Source organism: Festucalex cinctus, chromosome 1, assembly GCF_051991245.1.
Source record: "Festucalex cinctus isolate MCC-2025b chromosome 1, RoL_Fcin_1.0, whole genome shotgun sequence".
Taxonomy (NCBI): domain Eukaryota; kingdom Metazoa; phylum Chordata; class Actinopteri; order Syngnathiformes; family Syngnathidae; genus Festucalex; species Festucalex cinctus.
In genome coordinates, this window is record NC_135411.1 from 51,002,092 (window position 1) to 51,020,086 (window position 17,995).

The window sequence follows — 17,995 nt, forward strand, 5'->3', positions numbered from 1 at the left end:
ATATAATTTTCGTCTCGTTTTTGTTCATGAACTGAAATATCCATAGATTTTATCCATCCATCCATTTTCTTGACCGCTTATTCCTCACAAGGGTCGCGGGGGCTGCTGGCGCCTATCTCAGCTGGCTCTGGGCAGTAGGCGGGGGACACCCTGGACTGGTTGCCAACCAATCGCAGCCATAGATTTTAGTCCAGTTTTTATTAAGGGAAATACATTTTCGTCTCGTCTTTATTAGTTGCTGATTTATTCCCAGTTATTGTTTATTAATGACGGTTTTAGTCGAGTATAGTCAAGTTTTAGTCCGGTGAAAAATGTATGTTGACGAAATTATTTGTGTTTAGTTTTCGTTGATGAAATTAACACTAATAGTAACATTACTTGTCTATTTTCTAGGTTATTTAAATGTCAGGTTACTTAACCAGGTAAAAAGTATATGATCACAAATGTCTTTTTTTTTTCTTCCCCCTTTTCTTTTCTAGATGGCCGACAAGACTCTTTTAGGCCAAATACTTTTGGTGCTACTGGAGAGAAGCAGCCTCCTCCTCAACATTCCCAAATACATCACAGAGATACATAGGTACACCTCAACACGCAAATTAAGTGCTCATCCACTATTTGTCATGGAAATTTGTATGTTTCACCATGCGCACATTCTCTCTGCAGGGTGTTCAGCTGTCAGCTGCTGCAAATGTGCAAACTCCACCCCTCTTTGGTCATTGACCAATCCCACGAGCTGCTGGAGTTCGCTGGAGCAACGTCCAATGTTTACAGCAAACAGGAAATCTACACACATGTGGTAAGAAGAATGAAATGGATCATGATAGTTTTATCCTGATACTGCAGTTCCAAGTTAACTATATAGAGTTAAATGTTGAGGTGTTACTCTGAAGTAATTGTCAGGGGTTTCAACCATACCGCTTAAGCCTTGATTTATCATCTTAACACAACATTCTGAACCATTCTATAGGAGGATCCGTTGTTGACAATTTTTAGCTCATGCGTGGTGACTGAGGGGCAGAAAACATGGCTGGCTGTATAGACACAGCATACAGGAATAAAGTTAGCGGGCGAAATTGTCGCTATTTAAGCACTTTAGCGGCCGAAGGGCAGAGGAGGTTTACGAAGAAGCTTAATGTATGTACAGTCTTCCCTCGCTATAACGCGGTTCACTTTTCGCGGTCTCGCTGTATCGTGGATTTTTTTTTTAAGTGCAATTTTGCATATTTTTTTGCAGTAATATACCCATTTTATAAAATTTATGAAGTTTTGAACATTATCAATGTTTGAACAAGAGAGAAATGTGAGAACATGTAAATGCCTCAATGAGAAAAGTGTATAAATTGTGCGGTCGGGGATTTTAGAGCCTTAAAACATTTATAAGAATTGTAAAACATAAAGCTAACTACTTCGCAGATTTCATTTATTGCGGGTATTTTTTGGAACCTAACCCCAGCGGAAAACGAGAGAACACTGTATTGGTGACAAAACCGAAACAATTGAAAGCCCATATAAGACGTGGGATGATGAGAAAATTTGCATCTAGTTTTAACAACTGAATATCAGAGCTTACACAATTCTTCTTTTCAAATAAAGTCTTGGAGAAACATGCATCATGTTACATGTTACCTTAGGACTTACAACTATAGCTACTGCGTACACAAGTGCCGGCAGGTATCTAAAGCACAAATGCAGAATACAATATTTATTTGGAGAAGATGAACAATATGTGGACACTCAAGTATAAAACTAGGCACAAAATATATACATTTTGTCACATTTATAGGGATCTGATACTCGTTGCCTTTTGATACCCCGTTCGTAACACTGGATGGCTTTTTCTTCAGCCTTCAGGTTTAGCGATCCAAGATAGCCCATTTCAAGACGAGAAACAAGTCAGGGTGGGTGTCAATCGTGCTTTGAAGCACCTGAATAAGGCTGCAAAATAATATGACGGAAACTCGATTAATTATTTTTTTAAATCCTCTCCAAATAGCGTATAGTCACAAGTACTTACTGGTAATAAAGTGAGCCTCACAAACCTGTCAGCTTCAGATGGAATCCAGGTTTTGAGCGTCAAGTTATCCCTTCCCGGCCGGCTCAAAGCCATTTCTTTCCCTTTTCCAGGCCTCTTTCGGTGGGAATGCCCTTAAAAAAAACTTTTTTATCAGGCTGTACAATTGATGGTACAACAAGTATTAACTATCTGCTTCTCTTAATCCTCCTCCAAATGTGCAAAACCCATCGAACTCCATGTAAAACACGTTTTTTTGCCTCTCAGCTCCCGATTCTTCCAGTGATGCAACGCGCAAAACATAAACAATGACGACACACCGGCTCCTCTTATAGTCCCAACTTCGTGGGAACTGTTTAGAGAAGGCCTTTTTGTGTATGTATGTGTGTGTGTGTATGTTTGGGCCGTGGGGCTAGCATGGCCTTCTGTGCTGTCCTAAACATGATCAGAAGCACTAATCTAGATTTACAACCTAAGTGTTATTATTTTTTTTGTTCCATTAAATTGTATTGATTAATTCCCAAGAATCAATTCGTTTGTGGATATTGGGGTTTTATTTATTATTATTTTTTTTTTTGTCCAATCAGATTTCATCCTCTACGTGTTGACATTTCAATCTAATCTGCCCAGGGAGTTTCGAGTCAGTAGTGCTGGCTGCATGTACCAAACAGCGGTCACTGCAATGCATAAATCAGGTCTATAAAGTCATGTTTGGATTAATTTAGTATAGAACAACTTAAGAGCCTTGACCTCAACCCCATCAAATGTCGTTGGGAAGAACCGGAAAACAGGATTCACATTCCAAATTTTTGTAGAAAGTGTTCACAGAAGAGTGGAAGCCATTCTAGCTGCAAAGAAGCACCAACTGCGATATGTTTCTGTTTTCACTGTCTGCTAGTTGTCCCAATACTTTTGTCAATGGAAAGCATTTTAGTTCCAAAACAAAATAAACATCTTGCATGATCTGTCTTCAGGTTTTCTTGCTCGGGGAGTACCTTTCGGTGTCATATGACTCTCGCTGCTCCGTGAGGCTCATCACTTCCTGTTTTGAAACTTTGGAGGCAGTGCTGTTTGAAATCACATCATCTGCCCCACCCTCTGGGGCTGGCTGCCCCGCCCCTCGCGTCATCACCACTCTAATGAGAGCCCTCGCTAAGATGGCGTCACGATCACATGACCTGATACCCAGGTAAGCATCGGTGACCTCTATACATTTTGATTCCATTGTAAAATACATGTTTACAACATATGTTGATTGTGTCCGTCATAGGGTGTCGCTGTTCCTCTCCAAGCTGAGAAACGTATCCAGAGGAGGGTCCGTTTCCTGGTGCGATGATGAAGAGGACCTGGTTTCCATAGTAACCCTGGGGCAGGAGTTGTGCGCCCTTCTGAAGATGCCCGGTGTGGCTCAGAGTGTCCTGAACCCACCAGCGCACGTCACCACACCCCAGTGGCACCAAGACACCAATGTGGCCATGACACTCCAGCTGCGAGCGCTCACCAGACTCACGCAGGCGCGCACGTCACATGCTCAACACACACCGACTTCGCCGGCACCCTACGCAAGCACGTAAAAAAAACCCAACAACAACAATCAACGTCCATCCAGTTCAAGGAGCCTTTCCCAGCTGACTTTGGGTGAGAGGTCGCAGGGCACATTCATTCACACTTTTAGACAATTTAAAGTGTTTAATGAACCAAACATGGATGTTTTGGAATGTGGGAGGTATGCAAGTATGAACAGAACATGCAAACTGCACACAGAAAGTACCCACCCACCCAGCCAAGATTCAAACCCAGGATCTTTGACTGTTGTGCTAAACAAATGCTCCAATCTTCCACCTCAGGATACAAATTGTAATTATGCAACATGGTTGATTTGTGAATGTTTTGTAAATATATCATTTAATTTATGGAGAGCCATGATGACAAACCAATCACAAATGACATTCAGTGTAATATATTATCTCTTCTTTATTGCGACATCAGAAATGAAAATTTACAAAATAGATCATGATTTGTACATACATTAAAAAGACATTTCCTAAGTCTCCAGAGCCTGTTGACCAGTTAGAAAATAAGTCAAATGTTTGTATAACAACATTTTGAAGAGTACTGAAAATACAGACATTGACTAGTATAAAGTGCTTACAGCTTTGACAAAAATATAGTAAAATATATATCGAGAACACCAGATTGCAGTCTTCATCAAGTCATATCAACTCAATGTCATCAATATTTTATGACTCAGTGGATAATTTTAAGACTCACAACTTCAAATGAACATGCTTATCCAGAAATTTGAACTGAAATGAGAAACTGAATACTTAGCAGTAAAGCGTGTGCAGCTTGTGGGCTTGACTCACCAGTCAATGGCAATTTATAATATTCAGCTCTTCAAAATGAACAAAAAACTGAAATAGTTTCATTTTGGCACATTGTTAGTAGAAATGATATGACACTACAAGAGAACGAAATATACATTATTTTCTGCCTTAAAATGACGTGGATGCGAGCAGTGTAACAGAAGACATTTTCTACACAATTGGGCTTATTACAGGTCAATTCAGATAAAACGCGGGAGAATTTGTTCTGTCTCCCTCTTGTTGCAAAAATGTGCTAGAGTGTCCTTATTTAGCCAAATAATGGCCGTCTGAACATCTTTGCAAATAGATGCTGTATGAGGTAATGAAACAAAATTATTTTATTTCTCAATATGATTGGTCATTCCAAAAATGATTAGAGAAATAGTGATTCATGTTAAACTCACTGTGCTTTATCATCATTGAGAGCAGTCAGGTTTATCATCTCTGACCTATCAAGTAGCTGATAAGCTATTTATTTAAGACCACTTTAGTTTCCACCACTCAGCTGGTGTTCGCAGCCAGTAACTCCTGCTCAGCGTCACCTGGACGTCTCCAGCAGGGGGCGAGGCAAGTAGAGGTACCTCCAGATGGCGTAGTAGTGAATTCCTGCTCCGGCTGCCACGAAAAGATGCCAAATAGCGTGGGCGAACGGGACAAAACCGTCGCTCTTGAAGAAGACCACGCCCACTACGTAGAAGAACCCTCCCACGGCAAGTTCACACACACCTGCGTGGTCCACCTGATGATGTATTAGTGACAGAGTATGATAATAAGCATTGCTGAATTTGAAAACTCGACTGAATATTAGAAAAAGTTTGCATTATGTTTCTTCATCAAACAATTTCCAAATGACAGTTTCAATTACCTGGATCCTAAAAAAAAAAAAAAAGTCCTTCACCAATCCTAAATCTTTGAAAAGAAATGCTCCAAACGTGTGCTGAACATGTAAGGTGGGTTCACACTCATATTAAACAATGAAAACAATGAAGTAATGGAAGAGCGTGCCCGTAGCTGAAAGCACACAAAAAAAATGGTGCAGATTGTTTTGCAGTGAAAGCTGAATCCGTTTTGTCTAGGAGTCCACCGACCAAACGTCTGGGATCGAGATTGGACCTGATTTCCTTCATTTTTTGGATCAGTCCATCACAAAAGAATTCATTCATTTAATTAATATTTATTTAACTATAAATATTCAGAATGAAATACAGGCAGGGTATGCCGAAAGTCACTATACCAGGGGTCACCAAATTCTGTCCTTGAGGGCCCCTATACAGCATGTTTTATAGGGATGTAACGATAACGGTAATATTAAAACTGCCACAATATATCGTCATTGTCATGTCACGAAAAGCAGAACATCTGTTAAAGAAGTCAGGTTGATTTCCATTTGTGCAGTTTGAGCACCCTCTGTTGGCTAGTTTTTTAGTGCAGTTTAATTTTCACAAGGGATGTTTTGGCTCTTATATGTTTAAAATCCACTCTAATGGTCAGATGAACCGAGTCAACATGTGGAGGAACTCAATGTGTGCGTGCATTAGCAAGTACATGCCTCGATATTAAGTGTTATTAGATTCTAGGTTGTTTTAATGCATTGCTGTAATGTACAAAAGCACAATATTTTTTGGGTTTTTTTAGTATGAGCTAATTTTTTACAATATTGTGACTTTTTTTGTATCGCCAACCTCGCCACAATATCGTGACAATTATCGGATTGTGACCTTCAGATCGTGGTATCATATCGTGATGTTTGGATATCGTTACATCCCGAATGTTTCCCTCAATACAATACTGACCATAGACAGAATGACCAGAGCAGGAACAGCTCCCATGGCCACATACCCCAGCAACTCCACCAGCTTGTACCTGCCAGTAGAAACCGCCAAAGGACAATTCCTCGGTTATTCAGCGCCTTTGATTCTGTTTTACTGTGTGAGACAAACGTGCGATGATGTTACCTCTCGTGGAAGAAGAAGACATAGATGGACCCGAAACAAGCCATGACCCAGATCAGCCAGCGCATGTGGCACGCCCACGGGCCCAACTCCCTCAGCATCAACCTGTCCGCACACGTCACGCAAACGTCACAGCGCTTCCGCCGTGACCTCGGTCACCCGTCACATCGCATCATGGTGTTATTTGTCTCATCAACTGACCTACCAGGGAGAGTAGGAGGCCGCTATAAAGAAGTAGATGGCCATTCGGTCACACATGTGGAAAAGTTGCTCCACTTTCCTGCAACAGGATAAGAAAGGTAAAAAATATATGTATTTTTTTTTTCAAAAGAAAACAAACATCTAGAAACATTATTTAAGTACAATTAAAAGAATATCTTCACACACACCAATAATGAGCTGCACATTTTGTTCTTTGTCTGACTTGTAAATCCCTTGCGAAGCGTTGATGCTGTTACGTAAGATGAAAGCAAGCGGAAAAGTAAGAACAGTAAATAACGTTTGACGCACAATAGCGCTGAGATGACTCCTTGTCTCACTGTATTCACACAAATAATCCCCTCAATCCTTCGTAATCACCGAAAGAAAAGAAAAGATTTAATAAATTGTATCAAACGCTGGATTAAAGCACGGTCAAATCTCCCTTATGGAGTATTGTCATCATTTTAATTTTTAGTGGAAGTGTTCCAGAATACAGTACAACCTTAGAACTGATATTTATTGTACTGTTCCGATTCTCCTAAGCAGACATATTATTTCTTAGGCCACATTTAAGTTCCATTTCTGGTTCTGTGGTTACATATTTCCTCTTCACCATCACTGGTCCACATGCCAAACTTCTTCATTTGTTTCAGCATCTCTCAGCATTGGCACTTCTTTTTAAGGTACTGCCATTCCTCATAATGTTTCTGCTATGATGTATTTTATGAATGTAATGTGCAGTAACTTCATAACCAGGTCACATCTGTTGTTTAACGTAATCCTTCTGGCTATGTCATAATTAAGAATATAATGAACAAACTGTGTGTGACTGCAAGCATAAATATTCACATCTGGCATCTGATGCCACATGTGAATCCTCTCACTCACTCACACACACACACCTGAGGTGGCTGATTTTCCAGGCAGCAGTGTGGAAGAGCGTTGAGGTGACAAAGAGGCCAGTGAGTCCGCTGCCGTAAAGCCAGGCGGCAACACGATGCCATTGGTCCCCTGACAGGAAGTACAGCACGGAACCACCCAGCAGGCTCGGTAGGATCCAGAACTGTAAATACATCAGTGCTGTTTTTACAAGAAAGGGAGCACTAGTAGATCGGTACGGAAGAGGATTAGGGCCAGTGGACAGGGGAAAAAAATGGCTTGACAGAATTCTGAGATAAGAATGTGGAAAGTCAGAAAGTCAAAATTCTGAGAATAAAGTCACAATTCTCACTTTAAAGTCAGAATCCTGCCATCGTCTTTTTTTTTTCTCTTCACTCGCCCTAATCCTCTTCCGAAAATCGGTATAATCGACTGTAATTGCAATTTTTTTTCCAATGTTGTGATTGTGATTTAATATTAGGGATGTACGATAACGGCAATATCGTGATATTGTGATATTAAAGCTGCCACAATATATCGTCATGTCACGATATTAAAAGCGGCACATCTGTTTAAAAAAAAAAAAAAAAAAAGAAAGTCATGTTGCTTTCCATTTGTGCAGTTCTAGTACCCTCTGTTGGCTAGTTTTTTAGTGCAGTTTAATTTTCACAAGGCATGTTGTGGCCCATCTATGTTTAAAATCCACGCTATTGGTCAGATTAAGGGTAATGTAATATGCTTGTGAAGTGCGTCAATATGTGGAGAAACTAAATGTGTGCGTGCATTAGCAAGTGCCACAATATTAAGTGTTATTAGAGACTGTAGGTTGTTTATATGCATTGCTGTTATGTACAAGATCACTATATTATGTTTTTTTTTTTAGTATGAGCTTTTTTTTTTTACTATATTGTGACCTTTTTTTGTATCGCCAACCTCCCCACAATATCGTGATAATTATCGTATCAATGACTTTTATATCAAGATAATATTGTATCATGATGTTTGGACATATCGTTACATCCCTATTTAACTCATTCAAACCCAAAAACGTATAAATACGTTTTTCAATACTTTGTCCTTCACTCCCAAAAACGTATGTATACGTTTTTTATTGTTGTTGTTTTGTTTTGGTTTTTTATGCTAGAGCATACAAAAGGCTTTGATACAGCGTCTGACATGAAAAGGTCGCTTAAAGCAATGGTACTTATTACAAAAACGGCCAGCAGGTGGCAGCAGAGTATAAGAGATCAACCAGGGCCATGTTGCATCAAGCTCTTTTTCCCAGTATTTTCAAAAGGTTTGTGAATAATGCTGAAATTTAGCTATAATTGATGCAAAAATAAAAAGAGATACAAATATACATGTCTTTCCTGATGAAAGAAGAGACTGTAATCTTTCTTTTGGTAGGTTCCGTGTTTTTTTTTTATAGCAATAGAATCCAATATTCCAGTAAAACAGCCGGGAGCGAAGGGTGTTGCTTCAGTGAAAATGGCTGCGAGTTAATGAGTTAATATACTATTATTTTTTCAATGTCCTCTTCCAATGGTTGTTAGGCAGAATTCACAAGGCTTAAACTTAACTGCCCCATAGGTCCACTGGAAAAAAACGCCATCCCAGCCTCCCCCACTAGACTGTTTTTCTGGCAAACTGACTTGATGGCACCGTGCCCATTGACAGAATGCTGGCAGAAATACAAAGCTCTAAATTCCAAAAATAGCATTATAAATATTACCAGGGAATCACATGAAGCATTTCAAACTGTGTGAGGTCTTTAACTTGAGTGATGACCTAAGTGATTTTGTTTTACTATATAAAGTAACGCTACATGACATAATCCGGCTCATAAAATAAAACCAAAACCTTGAAAACTTTTCCTTTCTTGTTGTCGTTGGCTCTGTTTTTGTTTTCACTGTGCATGAGAACATTTCTGCGTCTGCCACTCGGTCTTCTTTGAAACGCTTTCCTGACATTGTTAGCATTCCTGCCCCTCTCCTTGCACAGCTGCCGCCTCCGCTGAGTGATTCCATGCTTTACACCAGGCCAACATGCATGTTGTTGCTCGCGATACCACCGCTCGCTTTTCATTTGTCGTGTCAGGCTTAACCATCAGCATGACCGCACTTTCTCTTTTCCATCTTCCATTCACTCGTTCTCCCTCCGAGGCCGAAAACATTCGGGGATTACAGCAGATTAGGGAACGCTACAGGCTGAATTGCGGATTACAGCCCACTGTCCCGAGCTGAGAGCCCCAAATCCTGACTGTTCCGCCTCAATCCTCTGCATCTTTTTCAGGATTTTCACTCAACTGGCAGCACTCAGCGCAAATATTGTTGTCTTGCACTTAATAAAACACACTGATTTGCAACTATATGCTGAATCATTCCATAATTTCATGTGTTTTTGCGTGACTCACCCCGTGTGTGGCACAGTTAGCGGCATGTTCATAATCAGTCGGCTGGTATCGCTTATTGGCTGGCGCCCTGCAATTCATGAACCTGACAACAGAAAGGGAAGGTGTTTGTTTATTGACGATGGCATCATCAGTCAGCTTCAGGGTTATTATAGTTTGGGAATTTTTCATTTTAGTTACTTTTTATTGTGTTAAAATAACACAATAATAATAACATGTTATTCGGATTTTTATTCTCCTCATTCCCCCCCATCCTCACGATCCTTGTGAGGAGCAAGCGGTTCAGAAAATGGATGGATGGATGGATGGATGATACTGCTCAGTTATTTCATTTTTCAACTTCAATTAAAACTTTGTAATTTTCACATAATTTATCTTTCAATTTACTTCATAAGCATTCATCTTAGCAATTAGCTACATATTGACATTCAGCTTTCAGCATTCCCACGCAATTTCACCAAAAATTGCACTTAGTCTAGTTTCGTTTTGGGTTTTGTTTTTTAAATTCAGTTAGTTTTAATTTGTTTTCAGAGTGGTTCTGTTAGTTTTTATTTATTTTAGTTATTTAATAAATGCTTAGTTTTAGTTAGTTTCAGCATTAGTATGTGTATTACTTGTGCTCAATATTAAAAAAATAAATAAAAAACCACCATGGGAGTGACGTCATCTGAAGGTGCTTTTCTATTGGCTGCTGCTAGATGACGTCTCATATGTGTGACACACTTTCAACCGTTATTCCAGTTAATATCAAAATAAATCTACTTAAAATCACATTTCAAATCATCCCCAAAGGCTCATGCATTAAATTAATTACCAATGACTAAAACAAAGGACATTTTTGCTATAATTATAATTAGTTTGAGTTAGTTTTGTAAACATAAAATGTAGTTGTATTAAGGTTTTGGTTTTTAAAAACCATTTTCATTTTTATTTTCTTTCGTTAACTAAATTGTTTGTTTGTTTTTTTATTTTAGATTTAGTCTTTTCGCTAGTTTTAGGTAACTAAATTAACCTTGGTCATCGTCTTACTTGGTTATTGTATAACCTGTGTGTGGATAACCATGTGTGAATGTTGGGCTCATTCTTGCAGGATTTAAATGCCGCTAATCCACATCACGATGCCGGAATTTGAACGTGCCCCATCGTTACTTGGGAAACTGTGTTGCCATGGTCACCAGTGATGTCACTGTCTTTCATACGCAAACAGGACTTGGACAACTCCTGACATGATGTCAAAAGCTAAAAGTTTTATCAGTTTAATGGGATACGTTATTTTACATTGTATTTTTTTTTTTTTTTTTTTTTTACTGTTTATGCCGATCATTTAGTAACAATATTACAATATTTAAAAATATCAAAAGTAATTTCATAGGTTTAACATGTTTCAGTTAAGCATGTTAACGTGTCAGTAAGTAGCTTGAGGAGTTTGCGAAATTACAAAGGTAACCACACTACAAAGAAAAATTTTAAATCAATATTATTAAATCGACCTCCTGATCATTTGTGATGTCATAAATCCCATTTATACAAAATCCCACCAAGATTTTCATGTTGAAGATACAATATCTCACAAAAGTGAGTACACCCCAGACGTTTCTGCAGATATTTAATGACAGTATATCTTTTCATGGGACAACACTTCATAACACATTGACTCCATGTATATCTCTTAAAACAGTGTATATTTATTATTCCTTCAAAATAACTCAAAATAGAGGCATTAATATCTAAGCCCCTGGCAACAAAAGTGAGTACACCCCTAAGTGAAAATTTCCAAATGGAGTCATTTTCTCTCCCGGTCTCAGGTGTGAATAGGGATCAGGCGTGATATTACTTGGATATTACAGATCTCACACTCTCTCATACTGGTCACTGAAAATTCAACGTGGCACCTCATGGAAAAAAAACTGTGATGATCTTGTAACGATTATCGGCCGTTCTGTCTCACACCCCACACACCTCCAGTGCTGGATTGAGAACACTGGGGAAAAAGTAAAAACCCTTTCAGAAACCTGACTTATGAAAGAACATGACTTTTGAAATGTTTTGTGCCATTTTTGAAACGTTGACTCCATAAAGTGTCGTGAAGATGTTCATTTGAGTGGTATATTCTCCACTTAACTTTCATTTGTGTACACGTTTTAACAGTTGTAAGCTACGTAATAGGGCTGCACAATATATCGAAAAAATATTGATATCGCGATATTGGCCCTTGCAATATGCATATCGCAAAGGCATGCAATAAGTTTAATATGGAATTTTATGCTTTTTATATGAATTTGACCAGTCAGATGCTAACTAAAATGTGCATCGCCAAATTATCAAGACATAATTACACTTAATTAACTAAGATTAAATTAAGGTTGCTTATTTTGCCACATGAAAAATGTTTTTCTTTCATTAGGTAATAAAAATGTAATTTCTTTAGGTACATGTTAAATATCGCAATAATATCAATATCGCAATGTTCAGCAAGTATATCGCATATCGCATGTTTTTCCAATATCGTGCAGACCTACTACGTAACGTTTCTTTTAACGTGTATATATATATATATATATATATATATATATATATATATATATATAATATGGATATAAAGTTTTCTAAAATTTCAACCTAATTTATTTATTCATTTTTATTTTTTTAAATAAAAGTATAGGGATTTCCCAGTGTCATGCATCATTTCTTCAGTGCAGTGCCAGGAAAAGATCTAATTAAATATCTGCATAAAAATGACCGTTCATTGACCAACGCATCATTGTTTAACACTGCTAAAGTCTTGCCTTGCAATTGTGTGAGCAATTTACTGCAACATATAAATCGTGGGAAGAAGAAACACATCTGGAGATGTTACAAAACCATATAATGCTGCAAGATTAGCACGCACACACACACGTTCATATAGCAAGCTTTACCCAGGGCCACAGGTGCGTCTGTGTGGGTCAGCTGTGTTATTTAATTACACACTGAGAGCACTTCCATGCGCACGATCATGCGTCTTGCCCCCAGCGCACCTACAGTACATCTGTTTGTTGTAATGTTTTATTCTACAGAATGCGTCTAGTTTGAAACACAAAACCCCTCTTGTGTAACCTCTCTTGTATAACACCTGTACAACGCACAGGGCTGAAAGGATAAAAAAAAATGTGCAAGTGAGTGCAAGACCTTCCAGCGCTTCCTGTCAATTTGTCTTTTTGTTGTTGTTTTTTTGAAAGCAAATATGAACTCTTTAACCGGCAAAAAAGTTTAATCACGATTAGTAAAATCACGATGTATGCCGCCATAAACATTAACTGATGTCAACAAGGTATTTTTTATTTTTTATTTTTTTTATTTTTATTTTTTTTTAAATCAGTGGGCAGTGCAACGTCTAAGTGCAGCGCTGCCTGCCCAATGGGTTGTGGAATCAAAAAGACCCACTAACTATAGCCAGCAGATGTCACCATTATATCTCTTTTCAATGGGCTACCGGTGTATGGAATTACAATTATGAAATCCAACGTTTTCAAGGTTGACGTGAATGATCGAAGCCTTCGTCACATTAAACCTAAAATTCACAGAGCGTCACTGAACAAAAGAAAAATGGTGTCAAAGTCACTGTCGTGGAGAAAATGTACCTATTTTCAAATGGTGATTACTAAGGGAACAAAATAAGGTAGAAACATACTTTTTTTTTCTAATGAAAGAATGGAATACAATCTTTCATTTACCCACCTTGCATATGTAGTACACGAACAAAATATTCTGTTTGCCTTGAAAGACGAGTTAAAATGCTCGAAATCAGCTGGCACTGTGTTTTTTTGTTTTGTTTTTTGTTTTCATAACGTGGCAGTAAAAGAGTTAACATGTGTCCGATAACTTGGAACCGCCTAGCTATAGAAAACTGGCGTAGGACCTTTTAACTTCCCAGGAAGCTCAGTAAGCTTCGCTCAGCTGTGTTTTTGTGGACGGTGTTGTGAGGCTATCAATGGACCTGAGTGTTGCCCTGCCATGTCCTCTAATTGCTTGTGACGGAATTGTGCGTGTGAGTGTGTTTGTGTACTTGGACTGAAGGGAGGGGAAGACTGATCAGAAGAGACATTGTTGTCGTCATCAGTGCAACTACAAGTATTCTCTTCTCTGTTGTGTATTCTCTTCCCTTGCGTACGCACACACACTGAACAGGCTGTTTGTGTGATTATGTTCATGCATGTGTATGTGCACGTGTGTACTTCTCATAAAAAGTAAGTGTTTAGCTATGATAGCTCATTTCAGCACATTCCATACATTAATAGGATCGGTTACATTTCAGCTGTGTGTGCATGTGTGTGTGTGTGTGTGTGTTGAGAGTGATTTGTTTTTCCAGTAATGCTCAAGTTCATTTCCACTGGGACTCAAACTCAGATTCTCACGATTCCAGTCTCGCCATCTCCCATGCGTGTGCACACGGCCCCAAGATAGCGCATGTGCCTGGTTTATGTTTATTAGATTTAATATGACGATATTCCTGTCCTGTTCTGTCCTTTTTTTTTTCTACCTGTAAGGTATGTCAACTTATCCCATCGACAAGACTTGTAAAGAAGATGGGAGATTGTTTTCACATGTACTAAACCGCCAGAATTTGCCATAAAATATGTCAATGTTGCCATCAACCTCTTACTAGGACAGCAAAACTTTATTTGGGTTTAATTGGAAGCACTTCAAATGGTGGCAGGTGTAGGTTGACTCCCATTTAACCTGAGTTCAAATGTGATTGGTTAATTCTGAACACAACCCCGTCCTCAGTTAGACAGTAAGAGTGTGCACACTACATGATCTCAGGTGTATCAATTTACTTCCCCTCTTTCAAAGATCTTTTTCCCCCTCTCCCCACAATTGAATTGTACTGTCACTGACTTGACATTAATAGTGGAGAATGGTTTAAAATTATTATTATTGTTTTTATAAGCACTTTAAAACAAGCATTGCTGTAAACAAAATGCTTGAAACATGAAACAGAAATTGGCCGTGCAGTAACATAATAAAAACAAGAACAAAGCAAACATTTTAAGTGAGTGTACAAGTAATTTTTTTTTGTATGCAAGTAAATAATTTTTACATCAATAAATTAATAACAAGAAGTAGACGAGTAAATAAATAAATATAATTAACATCAGATTCATAACACAAAACAAAAATTAAGGGAAATTACTTTGTTATTTTGTTGTAAGTTTGTTTGATGTGCCAAATTATCGAAACAAGCACCCAATAACTGTCCGAAATATTAATTTGTACTAAATTCTGTAGTTAAGAGTTCAATCAGTAGGTTTCTATTTATTTATTTATTTTAAATAAAAGTAATACCGTGTATTACAATACAATGTAACTGCAACTTAAAAGCAGAGAAATTGCACTGCCAAGGAAAAAAAAGTTAGGTAAATCTGAACGCACACTAGCAAAAGCACAATGAATCTATAATGCTCGGACAGTGCGCGCCAGTGCGCTTGCATGGTTGCATTACAATTGTTCCGTAATAATTCTTTAGAAAAAAAAAGATACTGATTCCATACCGTCCAAACGTCGTCCCCTTCATGTCCATCTTCTGCACGTTTGCGAGTCTCGGTCTACGGATTCCCCATTCCGGATGGCCCACCTCCGTGCGCTCAAACATAAACACATAAGTCCAGCCGGCCCAACACAACAACCTGTAGGTTCGATCCGCGGCCAGTCCCACTATGCTGTCGGACAACAACGGCAGAGCTAGCGGCGGCTACAACACTTCAGAGCAACTTTTCAGTATGCAGCGTGAGAATGGACACGGGTTGCATTCCTTTTCAGCAAGCTTGGGTGGTGGTCTTGTGGGTATGCGCGGAGTTCTGTGCAGACTCTCGGATGTGCTCTTGCAGGATGTTCCGCTGGACTGGACATGTAATAATCCCCCCCCCCCCCCCCCCCCCTCTCCTGGCCGTTGATAACACAGCAGCCAACCACCACTTCACTCCTCCCCACACAAAATCTCCTCCCTCATGCCTGTACTGTATTTTAGCTGTAAATATTTGTAGAGGAAACACTGACCAATGGACTGCAAATACAGTGCTGAGGAACCACCTTCAGTCTAACACAAACCGATCAGCGAGATGCAAACTGGCAGCATCATAATGCACTGTTATGATTATATATATATATATATATATATATATATATATATATATATATATATATATATATATATATATATATATATATATATATATATATATATATATATATATATATATATATATATATATATATATATATGTATGAGTGTCACTTTTGTGGCAATGTTTTGTTTTGTTTTTTAACAATTGCAAAATTCATGAAATTGGTTGCCAACCAGTTCTTTTGTAAAGAGATCCTAATTAATTGTATTTGGCAAGAAGAGCCTCATCTATGTATAAATGAATTCCTTTTTTGGTTCTATGGTTATCATCACACTTTCATTGTTCCACTTTGGAAGTTCCAGTAGAATACTAGGCATATCCCTGATGTCATGATGTTAATGATTTGACAACTTTGATGTGTTCTCTAAAGGTGAGGTTTGGGCAAAATGTCATGCGCGCTCGCAATGGGCTCTCACAAAGATTTCTGCTTTAGAAATATGCAAACAGCAATGGAAAATTAATTATTATCCAACTACTAACAGAATCCCTTGTGTGGCAGTGGGTTGGTGCGTGAGGCAGAGCAGACACATTATGCAAAGAGCTGTGTGAATGTTTCAAACAAATCAGGTCACACATTCACCTCTGACTTTGTTTACTGATGATTCCACTATATCAACCACGGTGGACAAGCAAGTAAATGTCATAGAACATGGTGACCTCCACTCTTCTTGTGAAGCATCAAATTAGGATTTGGATCATCAAAATGGAATATAATACAGGTTGTGTTTATTTTGTAAGGTCCATCAAATGCATTCATGAATGTGGAAAATGAAATTTACTGTACAATCATTTTACTGTCAGAATTGTTTTAATACAACATGGATTATAATTTAGCTTGAGTGGTTTTGTTAAGAAATGTTACTTTTTCTCTGTTGCACATGTTTTGCTCACTATTTTCATTTCTATCCATCTATAAATGCGATAATCCAGAGGCCTAAAACTCACGGTCTGGGCGCCATTTGTGTCCCCGTTGCGGTCTTGACATCAAAGTTTAATGTTAGTGCGGCCACCATTTTTTGTTGCATAGGTGCCCGAGTTCAGTGTTTCTCAATTCCGGCCCTCAGGCCCCCCTAGCCAGCCTGTTTTCCATGTCTCCCAATTGCGACGGAGGTGAGGATCGTTATCAGGCTTCTCCAGAGCTGGCTGATTCGCTGTCATTGGAATGAGCTGCATTGGGAATTGGGAGAGATGGAAAACAGGTTGGCTAGGGGGGCCTGAGGACCGGAATTGAGAAACACTGCCCTAGTTTTAACTCACTTAATGGGCTACTGATAGCCTAAACCTAACAATCTTGTTCATGTTCTAAAGAACAGTTAATGTTCTGAACTGTTATAGCACTAAAGATCGTGGAGATTGGGTACAGTACTTTTTTTTTTTTTTTTTTTTTTTTAAATACTTGAAGTTGAACCCCTTTTTGTAGAAAATTTAATGCGGCCCAGACATACCTACATAAACATAACATAAAATGAGTAGGGCTGTCACAATGGAATATTTATAATCGATTATTCTACCTATTATTCCATCAATTAATCGAATTATCAGAGAAAAATTTATTTGCCATGAAACTGAATTTCAAAACATTTTTCCCCTGATTGTTTCCTAAACAGTTATCAGTGATGTGTCAAGAACGAGGTGTGGTGGTGGACCCAAATGCAGGAAAGCAGGGCGAGGAGGCAAAAAATTATGTCAAAAATAAGTTTAACAAACAAAAATGAAGAGGGAAAAATGAGCTACAAACTAAGAAACAAAAACAACAAAATCCAAAAGGGTAAAACGAGAAGATGTGGAACAAAACTGGCAGTATGACAGGAGGAAAGTGACAATGAATTGATGCAGACAGAGGGGAGACAAGACACTAAATACACACACACCCACACACACCCACACACCCCACACACTAATTGACACAACGAGACACAGCTAGGCAAGACACAAGTGGCAGAGGGTGCTGACTGGTTGACACATTAGGAGGGGTAGACAAACACAGGTGGACATACTCAGGTTTGACGAGA

The 17,995-nt window shown here is 38.6% G+C and overlaps 2 protein-coding genes across 3 annotated transcripts in view; one reads left to right on the forward strand and one right to left on the reverse strand.

Moving 5' to 3' along the window:
* ap5z1 (adaptor related protein complex 5 subunit zeta 1) overlaps positions 1 to 4,062 on the forward strand; it is a 16,479-nt gene extending 12,417 nt beyond the window's left edge. For both annotated transcript variants that reach the window (XM_077540172.1, XM_077540181.1), the window contains 4 exons: positions 480 to 577; positions 664 to 796; positions 2,986 to 3,200; positions 3,282 to 4,062. In XM_077540172.1, coding sequence (XP_077396298.1) covers positions 480 to 577; positions 664 to 796; positions 2,986 to 3,200; positions 3,282 to 3,585 — 750 coding nt within the window. In that variant the 3' untranslated portion in view covers positions 3,586 to 4,062. The remainder of the gene's footprint in view (positions 1 to 479; positions 578 to 663; positions 797 to 2,985; positions 3,201 to 3,281) is intronic.
* On the reverse strand, positions 3,966 to 15,698 carry mmd2a (monocyte to macrophage differentiation-associated 2a). The gene is made up of 7 exons (XM_077540195.1): positions 15,351 to 15,698; positions 9,823 to 9,904; positions 7,433 to 7,593; positions 6,535 to 6,609; positions 6,333 to 6,434; positions 6,171 to 6,240; positions 3,966 to 5,116 (listed from the first exon to the last, which is right to left on the reverse strand). Exons 1-7 carry the CDS (start codon positions 15,449 to 15,451, stop codon positions 4,916 to 4,918), a joined length of 792 nt encoding a protein of 263 aa, XP_077396321.1. The 5' UTR covers positions 15,452 to 15,698; the 3' UTR covers positions 3,966 to 4,915.
* Positions 15,699 to 17,995: the final 2,297 nt, after the last annotated feature.

Excerpts from the sequence above, each read along its gene's own strand:
- mmd2a (XM_077540195.1), bottom strand. The coding sequence starts at position 15,451 with ATGTTTGAGCGCACGGAGGTGGGCCATCCGGAATGGGGAATCCGTAGA. Across the intron at positions 7,594-9,822 it reads CTAACTGTGCCACACACGGG|TTCTGGATCCTACCGAGCCT; the intron begins GTGAGTCACGCA and ends ATGTATTTACAG. Across the intron at positions 6,241-6,332 it reads GTCTTCTTCTTCCACGAGAG|GTACAAGCTGGTGGAGTTGC; the intron begins GTAACATCATCG and ends TTCTACTGGCAG.